General features: G+C 35.5%; 1 protein-coding gene across 1 annotated transcript in view; it reads right to left on the bottom strand.

Moving 5' to 3' along the window:
- Nucleotides 1-1,747: 1,747 nt before the first annotated feature.
- PSME4 (proteasome (prosome, macropain) activator subunit 4) overlaps nt 1,748-22,511 on the bottom strand; it is a 61,351-nt gene continuing 40,587 nt past the window's right edge. The window contains exons 27-46 of the mRNA XM_009585023.1: nt 21,903-22,112; nt 21,046-21,182; nt 20,667-20,720; nt 19,713-19,842; nt 18,970-19,051; nt 18,264-18,417; nt 17,661-17,730; nt 16,802-16,927; nt 16,301-16,453; nt 15,443-15,547; nt 14,504-14,595; nt 13,981-14,112; nt 13,122-13,330; nt 12,732-12,817; nt 11,626-11,754; nt 10,325-10,480; nt 5,564-5,726; nt 4,070-4,203; nt 2,937-3,070; nt 1,748-2,269 (exon numbers count right to left, since the gene is read on the bottom strand). Of these exons, the coding sequence (XP_009583318.1) occupies nt 2,269; nt 2,937-3,070; nt 4,070-4,203; nt 5,564-5,726; nt 10,325-10,480; nt 11,626-11,754; nt 12,732-12,817; nt 13,122-13,330; nt 13,981-14,112; nt 14,504-14,595; nt 15,443-15,547; nt 16,301-16,453; nt 16,802-16,927; nt 17,661-17,730; nt 18,264-18,417; nt 18,970-19,051; nt 19,713-19,842; nt 20,667-20,720; nt 21,046-21,182; nt 21,903-22,112 (2,457 nt within the window). The 3' untranslated portion in view covers nt 1,748-2,268. The remainder of the gene's footprint in view (nt 2,270-2,936; nt 3,071-4,069; nt 4,204-5,563; nt 5,727-10,324; nt 10,481-11,625; nt 11,755-12,731; nt 12,818-13,121; nt 13,331-13,980; nt 14,113-14,503; nt 14,596-15,442; nt 15,548-16,300; nt 16,454-16,801; nt 16,928-17,660; nt 17,731-18,263; nt 18,418-18,969; nt 19,052-19,712; nt 19,843-20,666; nt 20,721-21,045; nt 21,183-21,902; nt 22,113-22,511) is intronic.

The following is a 22,511-nucleotide window of genomic DNA, read 5'->3' as shown; positions in this document are numbered from 1 at the left end:
GTATATTTTATCCTATGGAACTGTACTTTGAATAGGTACTCTATTTTCTGGGCCATCTGTTTGGATCAAGTAATTTGTTGCTGATTTAGAAACAGCTATCGTGAATTAATACCACCTACTTATTTGCCATCATAGCTCTGACTACAGAATGATTCTCTACAGAGCACATCACAACCAATTCCAGCCACACTTTGACTATAGATATGTAAGAAAAGCAACTCACAGCTACAGTAAAAAGCAGCAGAGCTGGATCGTATAGTTAGCTGCCCTTTGTGTAGGCAAAACAGCACATATAATATCTGCTCCATCAGTTAATCTGCCAACACATACTTTAAAGATGATCCTCTGCAGCAAATACTTTGCGTTACTTTTAAAGCTTTTTTAATTCTATCAGCAAAACCCCCTCCACTTCAAACTAGTTTCTCCAATTTTAAGTGTACTTCTCAGAAGTAAGTTTTTTGGCAAGCCTCACCATGTACAAGATATTTTTACGTAAATATAAAAGCTAGTTTCCCAACCATTAGAACTAGATCTTTAGTTAATCCTTAACGTTGCCTTAACTCACTGCCAAATCCCACAATAAACACATGCCTCATACAAAAAGCCCAAAAGCACAGTAAGCTTAAGTTATAGTCTCAAAATAAGAAATTTCCGCTTTAGAAATAAAAAAAAAAAGCAGATGTTACAAACAGTCCATTTATTGGGTCTTAAACTACGTACACAATTGAAATAATAATTTTGGCACTACGCTATACAGTGGTTACATCTGTGTGCTGACACTCATTAAATACTGCACCAGGAGCACTGCTGTGCTTTGAAGTTTGGAATGAGTCACACACTCAGCAGGTAGATCAGTCGAAATGTATCAGTGCTCCTGTAGGGTTGCATGAAAGTTGAAACACACACCAGTTTATGAATTATTTCAATGTACCTCACATTCTATGAACTTGTCACACTAGAATACGTGATGTCAGCATTTAGAGATGGCCACAAGTGTTGCATTAAAATCTGAACGAGACATAGTAATAATGAGATACAAGAAAACCAAAACACAACCTCTGCCTTTCAGACATGAAGAGATATTCTGTTAAAGAAAATAATTTAAAAAACTAATAATGGCATTTGATTTGATACAAAAGCCAGAACTACTACCGTATTAACATCTAAGTATGAATTCTTTACAAATTAATCTCACAATGGTGTTATGTAAAAGGTTGCAAACTGTACAATGTTTTGTCAATGCAATGCCTCTACAATTTATACAGTCTTTTACAACTATGTAACACATATTAAACATGTTGTTAAATAGCCAATAGATATCAGTCTCTGAACAAAGCTGCAGGCAAAAACCATACAGAGCTTCCACAATCTTCGAACAAGATATGCTTGTTCGAACAATGACAATCTTTATGACAATATGCTGTTAAAAATAGTCAGCCATTCAGTGCTTTTTCACACTGTGCATACAATTAATTCTGTGAATTAAACGACCACTTGATAGTCCATAATTTCATATCTGTGGGCTCTAATTATGTGGAAACACCCATAGTCTTTCACCCTTAAAAATATGCAGATAATCATAGATTTTTATTCCACACGTGGTCAAGCTATCTATGAAGACCTGGCCAGGCAGTAGAGCTTTCACTCCCCATGTTTTGTCCTGCCATCATCTATACTGCACAGAGAAGATCAGCTATTTGCATTTTGACAAGGAAGATACAAAAAGGCAATCCTGCCCTGAGGTCGACTGAATGGGCACTCAAATCCAAGTAGTGAAAAATAAACTCTGAGAAAGATAGGTTCCTGGTATCGTATGCTGACTAGGTAAGAAGTTGCATCAACAGAATTGGAGAGCTTCACTGATAATATTCCGGTTTGCAGCACACTCTGGTTCTGCATATCTTTGATGTCGGAAACAGCTGGGAAGAAGGGTCAGAAGAAGAGGATAAGAAATGTGCAGTGTAAGTCACTGTGTGCAAGAAAGCAGAAACAAGACTGATGTGTAATGCAGGCCAATGACAAGGGTCTTGCAATAAACTCACGACCAGGCTCTGTGAGCGCAATTAGGAGGAGACTGTGGGGCTCCCACAGCTGCTCCCTGGGGAGGTGAAATTCTTTTTGAATAGAACCAGGTCTTTATGTTTGTATTTAAAAGTGGTTTTGATTAGGCATCAGGATTTCCAACACAAAGTTTTCTACATGATAAATTTCTTTGAGTTTCCTTTATTTAGCAGAAAGGTTCCTACATCCTCATTTTTCCAGGAGAAACCTGAAAAGAAAGAAGAAAGAATTCAAAACAAGAATTCAAAACAAGATTACTGCCTCATGCCATTACCACAGAACAAAATGAAAATATAAATTAAAACTTCTCTTGGAATACTGTCACAAAACATCACAATACAATAGAGATCAGAATCTTGTAGCATAACAAAGAGAAACCCCAGGAATGGATTCACTCTTTGGGGACATGCCTGCGTGAAGAGACCCAGTAGCAAAGCCATAATGTGGAAGAGGAAACAGTTTGGTAGCAGTCATTCCCCATCGTGAGATGTAGATGATATACTGGACTGGGTGGTAGGCTAAAGTCCTCAGAGGCATCAGAAGTACAAAGCAGCAAGTACCTTGCCTTTAGTGAAACTGCCAGACAATTAAAAGGCAGCCAACTGGCAGAAAACGGAGAAAAGGAACATCAATATTCAAGAAAACAAGTGTGAGCATCTTAGCAAAACACTAGTGTAATACAGGGACACAGAAAAAGATGGACAACAGTTAACCAAAATAAATCTGATGCTGAACAGACCACTGGAGGTGCAAGGGACTTAGTTCTCCCTGTGGTTTAGGGAATCCTCCCTACTCCATGCTAGACTGGAGAGCTAGAGTAGATTTCAGAAGACTGTTTCTGTCAATTTATGTCAAAACAAATAATCTTACCTAACTATGCATAATAGCATGGTGAAACCAAGAGGTCAGTAAGCACTAGTAGCTGGTCATCCGTGAACTGCTGTTTATGCTCCTGCCAGTTGTCATGATGGGTCCTCCGGAAATTTGACAGCGTTTTTTTCACAGTCATCTGCATAGCAGACAATCAGTATTGATCTGTATCAGTTATGGATTTAAGCTCCATGACAAAAAAAAAAATGTTGAATACAACAAAAATAACTGCTGAGTAGAGCAAAGTGTGTGAGCAGTTACAAAGCTTAGAAGGGTTCTGGGGAATTCAGCCCAGTTCCCCAGTATTTTAATTTTTACAGTTCTCGTTAGTCTTTTGACCAGTGTCACGACTCCAACATTCTTATAAAAAGGATTCTTTGACCTACAATTTTGAGTTTGAAAAAATTAATGGATTTTTATAAAGTGTAAGTGAAATGGTTTTCCCCTCCTCCTTTTCCTTGGGTATTTCAAACCAATGGTTTGGGTCTCAAAACATGAGAAAGAGTTGATGAGGTGCACAGAAGAAACAAATCAGAGGAAAACTATCTTCTGTTATTAAAATAATTAACATTATTATTAAATTAACAAAAGAAAAGTCCAATCAGTTCAGTTTCTTGATTCAGTAAAGCACACCATAGCAAAGTGTGTTAAATCTAAGGAATTCTTCAGCCATAAGCTCACTCCTCTGTTAAAGCAGCAAAGGTCAACAAAACCGAATAGACAGGGCAAAAAAAATAGAGTTAAAGGTAACTATTTCATTAAAAAATTGTTTCTAGAGCTGCTTTCAAAGCCTTGTTTTAAAAATGTCAGAGTGATTTTTTGCTTCAGGTTGATATTTTCTAGAATGGCATGGTAAGTGCCATTTTTTAATTAAAAAAGACTATTTCCTCATTATAGATATAGTTCTTGCAGCTTTCAGTTTATGCTTTAAATTTGAAAGCAAGAACAGAACTACCACAAAAAATACTTAAAAGCAGTCCATTACTTAAAATGTATTTGGAACCATTTAATAAAAAGCAGCAGAAACTAAGTTTCCTAAGAGGTTCCTATTTTTTTTCTAGGAAAGGGGAACTAAGAATGAGTCAAGTGTATTTTAGATGTATTATATTGAATAGAAAAATGATACAAGTATCTTTACCTCAATAGGCTGAGGATCATTAAGATGGGCACTGAGATCCATCAAGAGCTGTGGCATCCAGGTGGGTACATCATACGGACTTGACAAAATACACGCGCTAAGTCCTAGTACACCCGCATGGCGTTTAACCAAGTCTGCAATTGCAGGATATTAATTCACATTTGGCAAGGTGCAACTATCTTCTCTAAGACATTCCTCAATGACACAGCCAAACTTAAAACGGGTTATCAGTGAAAATAAGGCTATTTTTAACTGATGGGAATGACTGAAGAGAGCCAATATATTAAACAGAGGTGATCTAATTAGAATAACATACTAATACTAACTTTGAGTGAGTTTTGACCCTGAATTTAAAAAAAAAAAAACAAACCCAAAAAACACAATCCTGCCACAGTAGAGAGATCTCTAGCTTCTAAAGAAAACCAGATAGTTCCACAGATCATATAGTCAAATAAATTCACACAACTGTTTGGATCTCCAAATTGCTTCTGCCTTCTTAACACAGAATCACAGAGTCATTCTATGATTCTGTTTTTCATTTCTAATGGAAGAATGTGTAAAAAACTTAACCTGCAACTGCTATATACTTCATAAACATTTCAAAAGAGCTTTCTTCTCTCAAAGAATCTTTCTCTCTACTCTCTAAATAGCTTATGAACTACATCTCCACTGTTCCCTATTTTATGTTCAGAATGTTTTCTCAAATACTGGACCTATTTGACAATATGGAAACCCAGTCCTTCTGGGTCAAATGAATGTGACTCAGATGCGCTAAATGTTTGGTCAGAAGCCAAAGCTCTTAACTAAGGTTAACTAAGGGGGTTTTTTGTTCCTCTCTGTGTGTGTTGGGTTGTTTTGGGGGGTTTTTTTGTCTGGTTTTTTTGTTTGTTTGGTTTTTTAAGAATAAAAACCCACACTGCTAACAAATAGAAGGTAAGGTGGGTAAGGAGTGAAATTACGTTGTGGCAGCTAAGGAAGTTTATTTACTGAGGAAATAGCTATCCCTCATCATCTGCATTCTTAACTATGTGAACAGTGCATATGGGAAATGGAGAAATCTCTTTAGTTTTAATTCTGAAAAAGTAATAAATTAGTTTAACATAGGAATACATCATAAAAAAAACATTATTTGCTTTTTTTGGTAGTAGTGTATTCTTATTCATCATTTATGCTGTAAATCAAATTCTCGAAGCACTTGACAAGGATTAGGATCTGCACTACACACACAGAAACAGACAATAAGGTACATAAAGACAAGTGATTTGCCATTATGGTTTATGAATGCTTAGCAAGGAAAGACATTTGCATGGGCAACAGACCTTATAGGTTTCTCTGGGTATACGTTAATTTTCTAAATACTGCTTAACCACAGGACAAATCCTATTCCATCTGGAGTGCTTGCAGAATAAGCATTTAAGTGTAGCACAAAATATTTATTTCTTCCTAGCCTGCTATCGACATGCATGGTTTTAGTCTCTGAAGCAATTTTCTTACCACCGGAAGGAATTGTATCCACCACTGAACCCAGGTCTCGCTTTCGTTTTTTCGGTAACCTCATCTTGCACAGCTGTTCAAAATGGGTCTGCATGGGACCATCCATAGTGAGAAAATTGCACTGTAGCAGTCCACTTAGTGTGGTAGCAGCCATTTCTCTCACCTGTGAGCAGAGATAGTACATACCACAATTACTAAGCACACATGCATAGCAAGAAGCAGGTATTTATGCTATTACTATCCTTTTAAGCACATCCAACTAGGCCAAGTTACCAAACTCCACCCAAGAAAAGTCTTTAAAATATTATCCCGTTATCTCATAGATCATAAACTACTACTAGTTTACTGTATGGCTCTTTAGAATTTAATAAACATAGTTCTATTATAATATAGAACTACCTTCACATAATTTGTCATACAGTGACCTACTACTCGAGCAAATAATGTAATTAAACTCCATTGTCAAGACCTATATATCATAGACTAGATTAGCTTTAGAAAGTTTAAAAACAGACTTTGAATGAGAACAAGATGCCCCACCCCAAATAATCAACCTGCTTTACAAAATTTGTAATAGTCTCTGTATTAACGTTAGTTTTACCAAGCAAAAAAAAGTATGCGTTATTCAAAAGCATTTAGTTTTGCCCTTCAAATGTATGTGGAGACATTAGAATTGACAAAGGCAGAAGAGCCTTTCCAAGAGAAGGTAGGTGGTGTGTTTACGAGACAAAGCTGATTCTGTTCTACCCGTAGCACAAGAATTCTTTGAGAGATACAACAGATGCTGGAATTAATAAACAATGACAGCTAACTTTAGTGGTTTATGGTCAACAATTCAGTTCTAAAACGCTCCAGCATTATTTACTTTGTTGTCCTGAGTACCCGTTCTTTTCACTACACGAATAAAAAACAGAATTCCAGGTTGGAAAAATATTCTTCTCTTCGGTAACACAGAAACCAGAAAGAGCAAGACTAAACTAGATTTTCATCTAATTGCCAAACCATTCAAAATGTAGATCTCCATTTCCATTCCTTTTACAACAGCCACAACACATTGTTAGTGGATTACAAGTAGACAACCCAATCACTTGCTTTTAAAAGCAAGTGATTAACCAATCAGTCTCACTAATCTGTCTCACCTACTCAAATTTTTCCAAACCATAAAGTTACAGAACTATAAGACCATATTTAAATTGGAGTCCCTCCAAAACTCACTTCCACTTTCAATAATTGCAGGCTGACAAAAACCTCCCAACATTTACAAACTTGAAAACCAAATCAACTTGCTGAAACGCTGACAGCAGTCACCAGATTTTTTGGTAAGTACATACTGTTACACGTAACTGTAAACAGAACATTTGACTATCTGGAGTACAAACACCTACCAACGCTCTGAATCCAATGCAGCAGATTATAATAAATTACATCCTTGAACATAATGTTCTGAACCTCCACAAAGCAATAAGTATAGCTGCAACTGCTGCAATAATTAAACATAGTAAGTTAACAATAAGCTCTTGAGACTTCACTTCATTCCATTTAAGTTTCTACAACATATTATTCAAACGAGATCTTCTTTGTTAACAGCATAAAGAAGTACGAAGTGAAAGTCTGCCAGTATTGTTTATCAGCAATTTGTGAGTCTCTTAAGAACTAAGCTATTAAATGAACCATGACGTGCTAATGCAAGACCCAGAATAGAAAGAAGCTTGGCTGTAAAGTGAGCAAGCTCCCAAGTGAACTGTACTCATTTACATCACTATTCGCTGTATTAAAACCACTTTCATTTCTAAATTAATAATCTAACTAAAAGGAACATTTTGCTGCAAGGAGCACCTAGAAGCAAAGCCTTTAGAATCATACATTAACAAGCTAATCATTCATCACAACACCTGACACAATAATTTACAGATCATCATACTCACATAATGACTTAGAGAATACAAAAACTGCAGAGTAGCAGAGGAATACTCTTCCAATCAAGTATGGTTTGTTTTTTTTTTTTGGGTCAGAATTGACTGACCAAGGTCTACAAAACTGTAACAGTAACATAACTAAAACACTCAACAGCACAATAAAACCTAAGTGCAGTACTTGCAAAGGGCTACTTACACAAAGAGAAAATATTCCCATTTCTGCAATATTGCAGTGTAATATGAAAAATGTTTATGAAGACATGAGCACGATGTATTCAGTATACTGATTTATAAAAATATAAACATATGAAGCACCTACCCAGATAGCTTCCTGGATCAAATTATCACTGATAAAACTGTAAGAAAGGTGCTTTCATATTAGCTAGGCGATCACTTTAACTGTAACTCCAAGCTGAATACAGTAATTTTCACTTTTCTTCTACTTCTGACTGAGTAAATAGAATTATTTAGTACAAAACATGCTTTCCCAAACTCAAATCATTCCTGCAGCTCTCTCCAACTGGCTATATGACATACAAATTAGACGTGATACTCAACAGTGGTTATACAGCTGTACACAGAGACATTATTTTTCAGGACTGTGTACTTTTTCCCTGTACCAGCTGCAGGGTCACATTAGCTCTTACATTCATAGTATTCCATCAGCTCCATGACTCCTCTCACTTTCAGGAGAATTTCCCACAATACCATTTAAGTACAGTATTCTTCAATCCTTGAGACCTATGCTTAAAGTTGGATGCATGAAATTTGCATTCGATAGAAGACAGACTGTCCTATGACCCACGTTCACTTTGTATTGCAGTCCCACTGCTATTTGACATTCAGTCATCTGACATTGTCAAGGTTTGTTGCAATGATTTTATGAAAAAACATGAAATCACCAGGGAGTTTGAGAATTCTAGCAATATTAGAAGAGTAAACTGTATATTAAAGCAAAAACCAATATGAGCAGAATCATTCGCTCTGGCACCTTTGTATCAAAATAAGCAAAAAAAAAAAAAGCATCTTTAAATCCAAGATCCAAAATGTCAGTTCCACAGGGTAAAGACACCAAGTGCTATTTAAAGCTAGGGATTCTATTGAAAGCACACTCATCTTAAAAATCCAGCATTAAAAAAATACATAGGAATTACTCTGCAAGATACTGCATCTTGCCAATTATTATCAAAAAAGAACAAGGTTACTTTTCAAAGAAAAGCGAAAGCTTCCATGGTAACAACATGATAATAAGTGGTTATGAACATAGATAAGCTTTTTTGATTTGCATCTCTGCAGTGCAGAAGAATAATTTTTGTACATTTAAAATAACTAGATACATTATATTCAAGTGAATAAAAGGTATTTTTCAAAATGACATGAGATTATGAGGTAAATGTTCTGACTGGTGTGGGAAACAACTTATTTTGGATTGCCAGCTTTTGCTTTCTAGCTCACTATAGCAAATAGTGACATGAAAGACATGAGAGCTCATCCGGAGACTGCAAGTGGCATGGTTGGGTGAGTAGTCCGAGTGCTGTTCTTTAAGTATTACATGCACTTACAGAGATTGTAATGTCAAACCTTTTAAGCCAGAAATTTTAATTTGTATATTCAAATTATTTCCAAGTTACTGTTCACAAAAGCAAGCTTCACATCTCAGGTATAACTACTGTTTTAAATGTAGCTTCATGAAGACTTAAACCAGCATCTTTGTTTTTTCTAGAAAGAAAAAAAGCACCCAAGCACCCAAAAGAAGGATTTCACTGATACTTGCCAACAGCACACAAAACAGTGAAAATGATGGCGTGGGGTAAATGGAACAGACTGGAGGTTAATGCTAAAGATCCTTCACTGTGCTTGAACATGATCAAACATACTTAAATTCACATCATTTAATACAAGCCTTCAGTTCTGTAAATTAGTGATACAGAATAAAATACTTCCGTGATTTCCCCCCAGCTTTTGGAAGCCTGACAAACAAGACTCAATGATTCACATCAGGCACGTTTTTTTGGGTTTTTTTTGCATTCCCCCGAACAAGCTTATGATCCTGATAGCACTTCTAAGAGCACACTGTGCATTCATACACGGATCTTCAACAGCATGCATGTACCACAGCCAAGATTTTGGATTTTGCCTCCATTTGTATATACTGAAGTATCACTAGCTCAAGAGACATACAAAAACTTGTCAGACTGACAAGTAAGCTTACAACTGTTATCTTTTTGAATCATGTAACATCATCAGAAACAGCATCTGCTAGACAAATTCTGTCCAATTATGCATGCATCCTTCACAAAACTACGGAAAATCTACTTATAACTAAACAAATACTTCTTCAGTGAGCTGGATATATTAAAAAAAAGTATTTTTGTCATTAATAAGCTGGTATGATTAAATAGGAAACAGACCTATAGAGTAATAAATAGTGGTTTTGTACAGTTTTCACATACGAAGGCATTTTACCTTGGAAGTCGAATTTTCTACCAACATCCATGCTAATACTTACAGTAAATGATAATATCCTTATTTCAGCTGTACTTAAACTAAGAACAAAACAAGCAATGTTCCATTCTGATGAAAAAGTAGGAACAATGGAACTTTTAAAAATCACTAATGAAGTATTTTCTAAACAGCTGTTTTCCCGGAATGGAATATTAAAAGAAAAAATGGAATATGAAAGAAATAAATCCTATAAAAGGTAGTTATATTTTCAAAATAGGAAGAATGCTAAGCTAGAAATACATGCTGTATTAATTTACAACCGGTAGCTTTTTCATAAAACTTGACAAGGGCAAGAAAGCAGTCATGTGAAACAAAGCATTCCAGAAAAGGTATTACTTGCCTCAAGCTGTTCATCTTCCAGGAGTTTTATAACCAGCCATCTAATGTCATTGACTGCTTCTTCATTGTTGAGAAAGATAAACAGATTGTAGAACACCATGGTCTGGAGGTAGGTTAATATGGTATACCTAGCATGCCAAGAATTGCTTCTTGCTGTCTACAAGTAAAAATAAATAATGAGTATGAGAAAGGAAGAATGTGAAGGAAAGCAGCTACCTGACGTAAAGCTAACAATATTTAAGAAAAAGCTTTTGGGGATAGTTGCAAATAACTTCCCTTATTCAGATATTTTTGTTTCATACACTCTTCAATTTCCAAAGCACACAATTATTATTTAAATAATAATTTATTACAGCCTTAACTTCCAAAGCATACTGTTATTTAACAGAGACCTAATTACTTAACAGATACCTAATATTGTAAAAGACAAAGTAGGCAAGTTTCTCCTTTTGATTGATTTCCGACATCAGTCATAAGGCAGACAGAAATAAACCAGAAATTCAGTTCTGCTTGAGTGTATATATATTCTACACATGTACAGGGCATTCACCTACAAGTCATTATCGTCAGGAAACCATTTAACAGGCTAGATTACCAGCTGCAAATTTGGAAAGCAAAGTTTTTTCAAGTTCCTTGACTTTTATCTCCACGTGCTTATAGAAGCCCAAATTATTGAAACCATCAGGCATGGGTGCAGCCTGGCTTGCAACACTGCAGTTACTATTTTGACTGTGTGTACAACTTACACCAACATTACCAATAGGTAATTTTACTAGTGTAGATCAGTCTCGAATTACTAGAGAAAAAAATGCATTTCTTGCATGACAAACTGTATACAGGATGAACCATTCAATTCAAGACTGCATTTTCATTTGTTTTTCAGAAAGCTGCAGCAGTTGATAAATATACTATAGAACTATAAAAAGGCAGAGATTCAAGGGCAGTTCTTTATATGGCAACTCATTTTGAAACTGGATTTTGATTTGTCATGTTCATGAGGAGACATGTGTGGCTTAAACTGATCTACTACTGAACTCAGTTTTAATTTATTAAAATACTGCTCAATTTCTTATCAAGATACAAGTTGTTTAAATGTTGGGAACTAGGAAACAAAACAAAATACATTTACTGTTTCTAAGAATGTTTTAAAACACTTGTAATGAACTCTTTCCTTTCACCTCTAAGAAAATCAGTATTTGATTCTCTTCAAATCACCACTATTGCATAATCTTTAAAAAAAAAAGAAAAAGCACAGAGTGCATCTGATAACAAGAAGCTTTAAGCTATTTAGACTGTACTCACTTGTTTTAGCACCTGAAGTACCAAAGGCACTTGCTGAGGATACAGCAAACCCTGAGACATTAATGATAAACACATCTTAGCATCTCTTTTGAGCTCATCATAGCTATTGTCATTTTCTACCGGTGCAATCTATAGAATAAGATCAGAGGGGGGGGAAAAAAGGCTAGTGTTAGTAAATAAGCATTGCTAACAGCAAAATCCTGAAACCTTCTAGTTCAATCTCATGAAAGGGAAGTTATCTAGGAAAAATACAATCAATATAATGCTGAAAGATTAAGTTAACTAGCAAAAACAATCAATATAATACTAAAATATTCTCAGCAATAAGCTGTGGCAAAACGTGAATAGAATCATGAGATCCTTGTTCCTTGCACCATATACTACTTATCTAAACTTATGTAAGAGCTAGTCTGAAGCTCTTAAGGAGGATTAAATGGGTGCCGCTAAGACTTTGGTTCCACATTGCAATTATTTTGGTAACAAATCTAATTAATTTAATATTTTAGATATAGGTCCAAAACTGAGAGAAAGCTGTATCAGTATTTCAAGTTCACTTTCACATAAGTAAACCATTATTGTTGGATAACTGACTGATGTTTATATAAAGTAAGACACATGCTTTGGAGCATGCAAATATGTATTATTTCAGATATGTAGCACTGAATAATCCAGCTTCATAAAAGAATACAAGGATTAGAGGTGCCAGGAAAAACAAGAGAAGTACCACCATTTAGAAAGAATTCTATAATTACGGCACAAAAGAAAACAACTAAAGGTAAGTATCAGAACAGAAACAACATACACTCATTCATGAATTAAATGCTTTTTCCCCCCATGAATTAAACACTTTTTCCCCCCAAATTACACATGTACAGGGCATTCACCTACAAGTCATTATTGTCAGGAAACCATTTAACAGGCTAGATTACCAGCTGTAAAGATACATAAGCATAAAAAAATCCCATTTGGGCCTCCTCAGTATGCATGTTTTTTATGACCATTATTGGTTTTCTTTTTTATTTAAGAAGTCCCTTATAACTTTGCTTTATATATAGAAGCCCTTTTTAATCAAACGTGACTAATAAAGCAGTAATTAAAGCATATACCTTGAAAAATAAGGGTAAAAGCTGGAGTTGCTCTGTGACAGCTGTAGAGAAGGACCGTCCCGCACTTGCCATCAACCACTTCAGAACTGTTTTTGTAAAGAGAAATGATCACCGATTAAGAAGATAAAAAATAATAATAATACCAAAACAAATTATAGGTCAAATTTATTGCAAGACTCGCCTGGGAGATTTTCACACATCAGAGTGGACCTATACTGGTACTTTGACCCTGTAAAGGTGACTTCATAAACCTCAACCCTGAAACAGCAGATACCCTGTTGCAGCACAGATCTGAGAGGTGACATTGTGTATTGCAACTGTATGATTTGCAGACCTCAATCATCATGTCCTAAAATACCCCCCATTTCTTAACCTCATTAAGTAACTCACTAGTTTTCAAGAGTTTAATGCCCTGAGTTCGCTCATCTTGTTCACCAACTCCATTCTCTTCCATAACATGATTCTGAATTTCTTCATCTGCTTCCATGAGGGGTTTAAGATTTTCAAGTATCCGGGTAGTAAATTCATGGACACGAGGAGATTTAGTTGCAGCAGTATTTGGCAAGGAAACATCTATCATGAATATGTAGGTCAAAACACTGAAAAAGCAAAGAAAGCAAGAACATACAGTTAGCATGACTGCTGTCTAGAGGACATAACTAAAAGTGATCCGAGATCAATTTGTTGAACTTTGAAGTTTAGTAGTTATAGAAAATTTCCTCTTATCTTCACTTCAAAGTTATTTAAAAAAAAAATGTTTTTCAAATACCCTCTCTGTAGATATTTGAATCAAGCGGGATTAGACAATCACTAAGCTATAACCCCTCTCTCCTCCAAACAGATCTGCACTAGTTTTTAAGTCACTAAAACGCTCTCTAAAGGATTCCCTGGATATTTATGGCTTATTAGGGCTTAAACACAGTAAATTTGGGTTGTGGTGTTGTGGTTTTGATTTTTTTTCTTGGTTGGTTGTTTTTTTTTTGGGGGGTGGGTGTGTTTGTTTGTTGGGGTTTTTTTTAAAAGCTTTAGAGATATCATAAGTAAACATAACAGGCCATATACAATAAAAGACAAAAATAGAGAAGTCATCTGAAGCAAGTCTGTTAACAATAATTTATCTAATTTCTATTACCAGTATTAATGCACAAAGATAAGCAGTCACCATTTCAGTGTAATTATTTAGATACTCAATTACCCAAATAAAACGAAGAGAAAAAAAACCCCAAGAACTGCAGAAGAGAACACTGACCTTCCTATTCTCTCTCGGACGTTTTTGTAAACCTGCGTGAGTTTAGGTTCCAAGTACTTCAGCAGTCTATGCAACAGCTCCGGTACTCTCCATTCTTGCTGTGCAAGGCCACCTTGCAGCACATAAAGTCGGCTAGGAATCAGAACAGCTTACCTTTAGTCATACAAAATTGTTCCTCCCTTCCCCAGTCCCCTCCAAGCCTTGTTTTGGAATGTTTTGTGTGTGTCAATGCATAAAAGTGTCTTTGTGTGAACTGCATGCAAAGATGGGTTAAAATTACAGAATGAAACAACAGTAATGCTGCTATACCAGTTCCAAACCTTCACATTCCGTTAACTAGATTTAATTACATTAAAAAAATAATAATGAAGAAACTGCCATTGTGTGGGGAAAGCTAACTGGAAAGGAGCACTTTTGTTCCCTGCTTCCACAAGCCAGCTGGCACAATATGCTCTCAATACATTTTATCCATGCTTGATTTCCTTCTTTATTCAGCCACAATAAAAGTTAAAATTAATTTTACCATGCATCTACAAATGATCCTCCTTCACCACTCAATGGAGATTCCAACAGCAATTCAAATAACCAGTGCAGTTTCCTAGGATCTCTGCTCTCCTGAAAATAAACAGGTATCAGAGATATAAGCAAATTGGGGATTTTAAAAATGTAAATAATGTATAAACAAGGAAAGTTTTGATAGAGATTTTCTTTGCATCCCTTGGGTTTATTCTATTAAGCAAGTGCAAAGTTAAATAATGAACCTCAATAGGAGGAAAACCCAATGAAACTACACACAGCTTTGATTATTTGGTAAATACAATGATAAGAATAGAAGGAATTTTAGCTTCGTTTTTGACATACATGAATAATCATGTCTGAATTTTGCTAATTAATTGCCAGGGTTCTGGCTGACAAACTATGCTGAATTTTGCTGGGTGATTTCAAAGAATTACTGATCCAAGATATTTGTGGCCCATCGTTTGCCCTGCTTCTCAGACACGACAACTCCCAGTCCACCACAGTGTATAGAAATCTTACTGTATGTTAGAAGATAACTCAAGACTTAGCTTTCACTGCATAATGCTAAGTTGCACACTTTTAAAGCAAGAATAAATGTGTAATTTGAGTTCAAAAATTCACACAAAAATTGAACACAGAGCAAGCATACACATTAACATCACCCACTAACCTTATACAGCTCTTCTAAAATACTTAAAAAGAAAACTAAGGCTTTATTTCCTTTCTAAAATGTTATATTTGTCTGCAAAGGGAAGAGAACACAATTTCCAAAAAAGCTATGAGATTTTAAATGGATGTTACTTTTATACTGTATTTACAGTTCTCAGTTTTAGCTGATAAAATACACCCAAATAACTCTGTTCATAAAGCTCTTATTTACATATTATCCGTAAAACTTGGACATCTGGATATAGCTTTACAAGACTAAAAATGGGGTACTTACACAGGAGGTTGCTATGCATGTGCCCCAATCATTATACGTTTCCACTGTAATGTTGGATAAAGCTGTTCGAAGCAATGGACAGAGAAGCTTCCAAAGTTTTTCCACCTGCTCAGCAAAAAGGCAAAAGACAAGATTTGTCTATTTAAGGACAAAATGGCCATCCAACCTCTGTGAACCCAAATCCTTCCATCTTTTCAAATCATGAAAAAACAATACTGATTCCAGAAGCAGCTATAGTACAATATTTATAAAAGAAATAAATACTATCACAAGTAAGATTTCAGGAATTATTTTAATTTTGTTTACAAGGTCTTTAGAAATACTGTGGACTACGTATGCACCATTTTCATGGTGATTTAAGTACAATTGTATCAGAGACTGCAAACACTTCGCTTTTGGTAGAATAGCAGTCTTGTACAACACAAAGACTTTCCCCACCCCACCACAGATTTTAAAATTTATTTTTTATTAAGGAACTGATTCTCCCAGAACTATTTTTCAACATTAGATAGCTAGGTCTAGACTAAATAAAGATGTAATAGTCTGAGGTGGACATAAACACTTATTCCAATTGGAAATTACAAACCATGTCAGCTTTGCTATCTCCTTACCAGCAAACCTTTCGTAGTTTTAATCTTGAAGCATTTTACTAACACCTAGTATTATATAGGCACCAAACCAAGCTATGAATTATGCTCAAAGTTGGCAACGAAACACTAAGTGTTGCAACATTTTCCGGTCCTTTCTTGGACATAGGTGACACATTAAAAGCCCTCAACTTCATACTTTTAATTTGTTTAATAATTCAAACTTATTCCTTAACTTCCATGAATCACTCAAAAAATACTACTTCAGCACCTTCTCAAATGTCCAGTGTTTAGAACCTCTTATTAAGCCGGCTATGATTTCAGCTACACATCTCTGGGTGCTTTCATGGGAGTCTGCTACAAGTTGTTCTAAATGGGGCTGAAGAACTGGCAAGAAGGCATCATCGAAGTTTCTGAATAGGCCCTGTAAAACAAGATGTGAAAGTGTCTTCAGTAATTATCTGTCTAAACCACTGTCTTCATAAGAACGCAAGATCGTGAAGCGTTTGAGATTTGAATATGCAGAAAGTGAAATTACTTTGCTTTTGTAACAGAATTATATACAAGTTTCCTACATACTTTTATATTACTCTAAATATGTTTTCCTAAGTAGTTAATCAGAAGAGAGGATTAATAAGAATAATCATAGCAGCATACCTTTAAAAATCAACATTTTGCAACCGTGGGATATAAACCAAGTAGCATGTGGCTTTTCCACACTTTGATAATTATCTGCAAAATGGAAGCAATTTAGTTATTGAACTCTAATTACCTTGAAGAGGCAAAATCTGCGAGGATTAAATTTGTCTTTTCCTTTTCTGTCTTCTAAGGACAAAAATTTTATTAACTGCTCAATAAACTTGGGATCCGAAAAGTGATCGTATATAATTTGTTCTGCCTGTAACAGAAAAAAAAAAAAAAAGGATTAGCTTTGAGGTGCTTGATTGTCACAGTGATATCCCAATCTTTCCAAGTCCCATTTTTCATTTTAATTCTATTTTTGGCAAAAATCATGCCTGGGTTAACCATTCCCCCCCTCATTTTATAGCGAATATTGGGTAATGTTTTGCAAGACTTCTGATTTTTATTTTAATTAATGACTTTGGATTGTCTTTCCTTTCACTAGCACAACCCCTACGAAGTGGTCTTTCCCACTGTCATTAATTACCTCGTTCTAAACTCTGATAAAGAATTGAAAGGGAACAAGAAAGTGCTCATTAATACAATTATTCCATGATCGCTGACAGAGAAGCTGCAATACATTAAAATAATAATTTCTTCTTGCATGCTAACACAGTAAGTATGAAAATGAAGTAGAAAAATATGATTAAAATTGTCTTGTGGGGATCTAGGTTTCAGAATAGTTATCACTTAGTGCTTGTTAAAAACACGATTATATCCACGCTGCCATGAAACTACATAGTTGAGTTCAATCTCCATCTTGGTTTGCAATCAAGCAAAACAAATCTGTTTCCACACAATTTTGTGTAAGCAATCTTTAAATGCCAAGCAATACTTAGGTTAAAAGAGAGAAGGGAATTTGATCTCCACAGTAATCAAGAAGGAAAAAAGACAGGAGGAGGAGGAGTATTAAAAAAACCCACAAAACTGAAACACGCTGAAGCCCTTACCTCTGTCAGCTCATCTCTCCTTCGCCCAAGCTTTGGTTGATGCTCAACTGGAGCATAAACTGTCATAGTTCTGAATATTTAAAAAAAAAAAAAAAAGTAACACGTTTCAAAGTAAAATAAAGCTTATGATAATTTTCTATATTCTCTATATTAAATAGGATTTATCATCAACTCCAAAAGAGCAAAACTTAAAAGAAAATTTATTAACAAAAAAATTAAGTCTATTATTATAAAGGTTTTGCTAGAGCAAGCAAACCAGAATTATTAGTGATAGAATACTGCATATTTTGCAACTATATAATTTTCAAAAATGCATACTTCATTTTAAAACCGGCAGTTAAATAGCCATATGAAATATGTGCCTATAGTACCCACAAAACCCAAAGAGAAGCAGGTAGAAAATAAATAAATAAAAAACACAACAACAACAATCCACAAAAACCACCCAGCAGTGGCAAAACAAGCAAGGAGCATGAAGGACAAAGTAAATTATATTTTTTTGTTTCAATTAAAAAAATTAAACCTAACAAACATCACTTAATTTCCCACAGGATTTTTTCTGCCGACTCTCACAATTCTATCTTAATGCTTAATGATACTCACTGAGGCCAGGTATAATATCCCCAGTGTGTTTTCTCCACAAAGCAACACGACTCCCAAGCTTCCTTAGTCTTTGGCAAACTCTGACTGTCATAGTGCAGCCACTGGTTATCTGGTCTGTCACCAGCCTGAATGCTGGAAGGCTTAGGGTTTCCACCTGGTTAAACAGGAATTCATACTCTATGAAACTTGTTCATTAACAGTCCCAGCAAATGTTACGACTTACTTTTAATAAAAGATTCTAAAAAGCTTTTATGTCTCCCTCCTCCCAATTAAATCTGTACAGAGATTTGCCCTAGGAGATTAAAAGTAACACTAATAGAAGAGATTCCTTTAGTAATTTATACAAATGTGCCACTTGAAATGCTTAAAAAAAGAATAAAAAGGAGATATACAAATTATTCTCACAAATTAGAAGGCTTTCTGAAAGGAGAATGACCATATCTCTGAAATTTTAACTCACTTCAAGTAAATGAATAGCTTAAAACACACTCGCAACGATAAGACTGTTTTTTTTTTAAAAAAAAAAACAAACCACAAACTGAAAAATGACCAATTACATTACCTATTTTGTTTGCTTAGGACATTAACAACCAGAGAGAAATGAAAAACTTGTGATTCTATGTTTAATTTAACTAGAAAAATATGCTTTTAAAAAAGTTTTTGGATAAATGTTAGTAAGACATTTCTTATATTAAATAAAACCTACTTATTTCGTAAGGGCAGATGGGCACTTTCTTGTGTGTTCTCTTAAGCTGCTTAAGAATACCAGCCACAGCTGAGATGGCCACCTAAAAGAAAGAAATGGGCATTAATGTATCCATTCCATACACTTAACTCCAGAAGGATGTGTCTAATCATCTCATTACAGACACATTTTAAGCCAGCTACTCAGCACCCTAAAAAAACAGTGAAAATTAGAGTGAACTTCGTCACCCCAGCAGCTGATACGTCCCATAAAGAAGTAAATCTCATTAATTTCAGGGGATACAGGGCATGGCTTAAGTGTGACCTTTACAGCCCACAAAAACTTCCCCACTAATCATTTTCAGGAAGAAAAGGTGGCGGCTGTTGGTTTCAAGCCTCACTGAGCTGACAAGCAGAATGAAAGGTACAAATATAACACATAGATGGCTCCCTTCAATTAATAAGCTGCAAATGGAAAAACCAGACATCTGCAGAAGAAACCCTGCAAAATTCTGAAGTAAGTAAGAATGAATAGGTACGTTCCACATTTTCTCAATTTACAGACTTTACGTCATGTGTCATGGCTACAGCATGCCAAGACTGTCACCTTCTTGGATTAGGAACTTTTGTACCCATGCATGGCTGGAAGAGTGAGAATGGATGTACACTCCAATTTTTGTGCTTTATCACAGCAAGACACCACAAACATCTGATCTAAAATCTAACTAGTTGCAAAACAAAAAGATATAATTATGTTGTTTTTACCTTACGAACTACAATTGCATCATGGTTGAGACACTGCACAAAAAATTTTATGGCACGGACAGGCAGTATCCTATCATCCCTCAGGAGCAGAGACAGAAAACCAATACTTATGTGCTCGAACTTCCAGGGACTAGAAAAATAAAATAAATATTCAAAACAGACAGTAAGTAGCCAAGTTGCATGTACCGCTCTTGCACAGAAATGATTATATGGATTATGTAAATATGTTTGGACTAATTTAAGTAATGTTCTATGCCACTGCTATAGTCAATGAGCTTAACTGTCATTTAGGGAAACCTCCAATGTTCTGGGAACACACAAGTGCAATCAAGCATACTCAGTTAATGGTGTCTTTTTGATCTTGGCATTTCAATGTAAAATACAGACCTATAGGGGTATTCTTTTAAAGTTTTTAAACACAAATACTATGCTACCAATTAAAATCTATTCTGATGTTAGTATTATGCAGACAGAACCAGAGCTTTTTCCCCCCAACAAACAAATATTAAAAAAATAACAGGTTAACCTAATTAATAACAAAGCTAAACTCCAATATGTGATGATACCTTATATTAACAAATCAAACTCCCAATGAAAATAAATTCAAGACTCATTCACGTCTTTATCTAGGAGACAGTAATGCAAGATTCCCCTACATTGGCCTTCATCTTCCTGTTTGGGCAAGCAGAATCCATATGCAAATGCATGAGGACCTCCAGAAATTCAATTCTTGCAGATACCTTTGCAAAAACTCTCCAAGAAGCTAGCCACAATCCACTTTATGCAAGACAGCTACTGACAAACTGCTTTTGGACAACTAACTCAAGGGTGAAAAAACATTACTCAATTCTGGTCACGCTAACTGCACTTCTTGATGCAATTGATATTTATTCATGTAGCCACCTCCAATCCACCCCCTAAAAAAAATTCTCATGCTCAGAAAGGGAGACTTACAGATTTCTTTGTTCCACACAGTCCAGCAGCATGTTAACCAAATTTTCATAGTTTCTGAGGGAGAAAGAGGGAATAATCAACCAGACGCTACTGAGAACCATTTAAAAACAGAATAAAAGTTCCTCAACGTAAGGTGGGTGAAGGCAATGCAGTAAATGCAGCACAAGCTGGAAGGACAAAGAAGAGGAGGAGGAAGGAAGGAAATATGAGCGTGGAGGAAAGAGGCTGCCAAGTCAGGAGAGAAGACAGACTACAATGATCCTTGGACATTCTGAATTTGACGAGCTTAAAGATTCAGTTTAGCAAATTCGGATTATTACATTTAATGTACAGTAAATATGAAGCAGCGCAAACTCGTGTTAATGGAAGTTCAACTTACCGCAGAGCCTCAGCATTCTTTTCTTTCTGTCGCTGAATTCCTAACTGAATTTCTTCTGAACGAAGACCTGTGAAGTTTGAACTTGGGTGTTTTGATTTTTGCAGTGTAACAGCTATCTCAACACATTTCTCTGGAACCTATTGACAGAGAATGCAGAGATTCAGGACTTAGCAGCAACTTAGAAGTTTTTATGTTTGATTGTTTCTGTTTTTAAATAAGGAGAGTTCAGAATCATATGAAGAGTGCAGAATTTCCTGTCCACATAGACAAGCCCATGAAGAAGTAGGGGAGACAGCTTTTGTGTTCACACAGTAGAGTTATTTCTCCAAGTAAATGTTTTATTCTATTTTAAGATAAAGGTAAATACAAACTTTAATACTTCATTAAAGCGTAAAAGTTGTCTATAAGAGAGTTCTATTAATTTGCATTCATTCTTTAAACTAAGTACCGTGCCATTTATCCCACTGATTAGGCAAAAGGCAGTTGTGTAATGAGTGCTGCATGTTAGCACAGTGGGACAACACGACAAATGCTGACAATGTTAATGTGATGACGCTGTCCTACCAAAACACATCTTCACGCCTGATCAGCATGACCCATATAATTAACACCGCAAGGCAACTTAAACTTCCTTTCTGTAACAGGCTTCCTTAGAGGTTAACAAAAAGTTACAAATTCCAATAGTATTACAGGAAGCTCCATTACTTCAGCCTCAAGAATACATGTTTACATTCCTCTGTAACAGAAATCAAAACATCACAACACTAACTCAAATAATAGATGAGTCTCAAGCATTTATGTAATCAAATGCTCTCAGAATCCAAGACATTAACATTAACAAGCAATCTGACACTTACTGCAAAATCCAATCCAATTGTTTCATACTGCCTATGGATTTTTTCTGCTAGGTCATCAAAGAGTCTAACTATGGATGGTTTTTCCAAGGACATAGCTTTGCTAAGCCCAGAAGAAACAATCGCTGGCCACGTCTGTGCAATACAATCCCAATCGTGAAGATTTGCCAAACACACTCCACTGTGATTTCCAAGAAGACAATATAAGGCACCCTGCAAAATGGAAGATGTAATTTTAAAAAGTTAAAGCATTGTTCACATATAAGTGATCTCTACTTACATAAGCATGCACCCACACAGAATAAAAATTAATCTTCACATTACCAAATCATTAAAATGTACCATAAACATTCAGCTACACGGCCCCATTGTCAAAATACTGAGGATTTTTCACACAGAATCCTCTTCATTCTAAAGAACTGTTTTAATGAGATTGGAAGCCCTGCCAATTAATTTATCCACAGAATGGCTGACTGATTTCTGAATTACATTATAAAGGAGCTTACTCAATGTCAAGTACCACACCTGGCCCTTCCGAGAACTTATTCATGTTTGGGCTGTAAGCAAATCACAATGCTGTTAAGTAGGCACCTGAAATGATGCCGACTGAGC

Source organism: Fulmarus glacialis, unplaced genomic scaffold (assembly GCF_000690835.1).
Source record: "Fulmarus glacialis isolate BGI_N327 unplaced genomic scaffold, ASM69083v1 scaffold13169, whole genome shotgun sequence".
Classification (NCBI taxonomy): Eukaryota; Metazoa; Chordata; class Aves; order Procellariiformes; family Procellariidae; genus Fulmarus; species Fulmarus glacialis.
The sequence above is the reverse complement of the archived record's forward strand: the minus strand, read 5'-3'. Positions and strand labels throughout refer to the sequence as shown.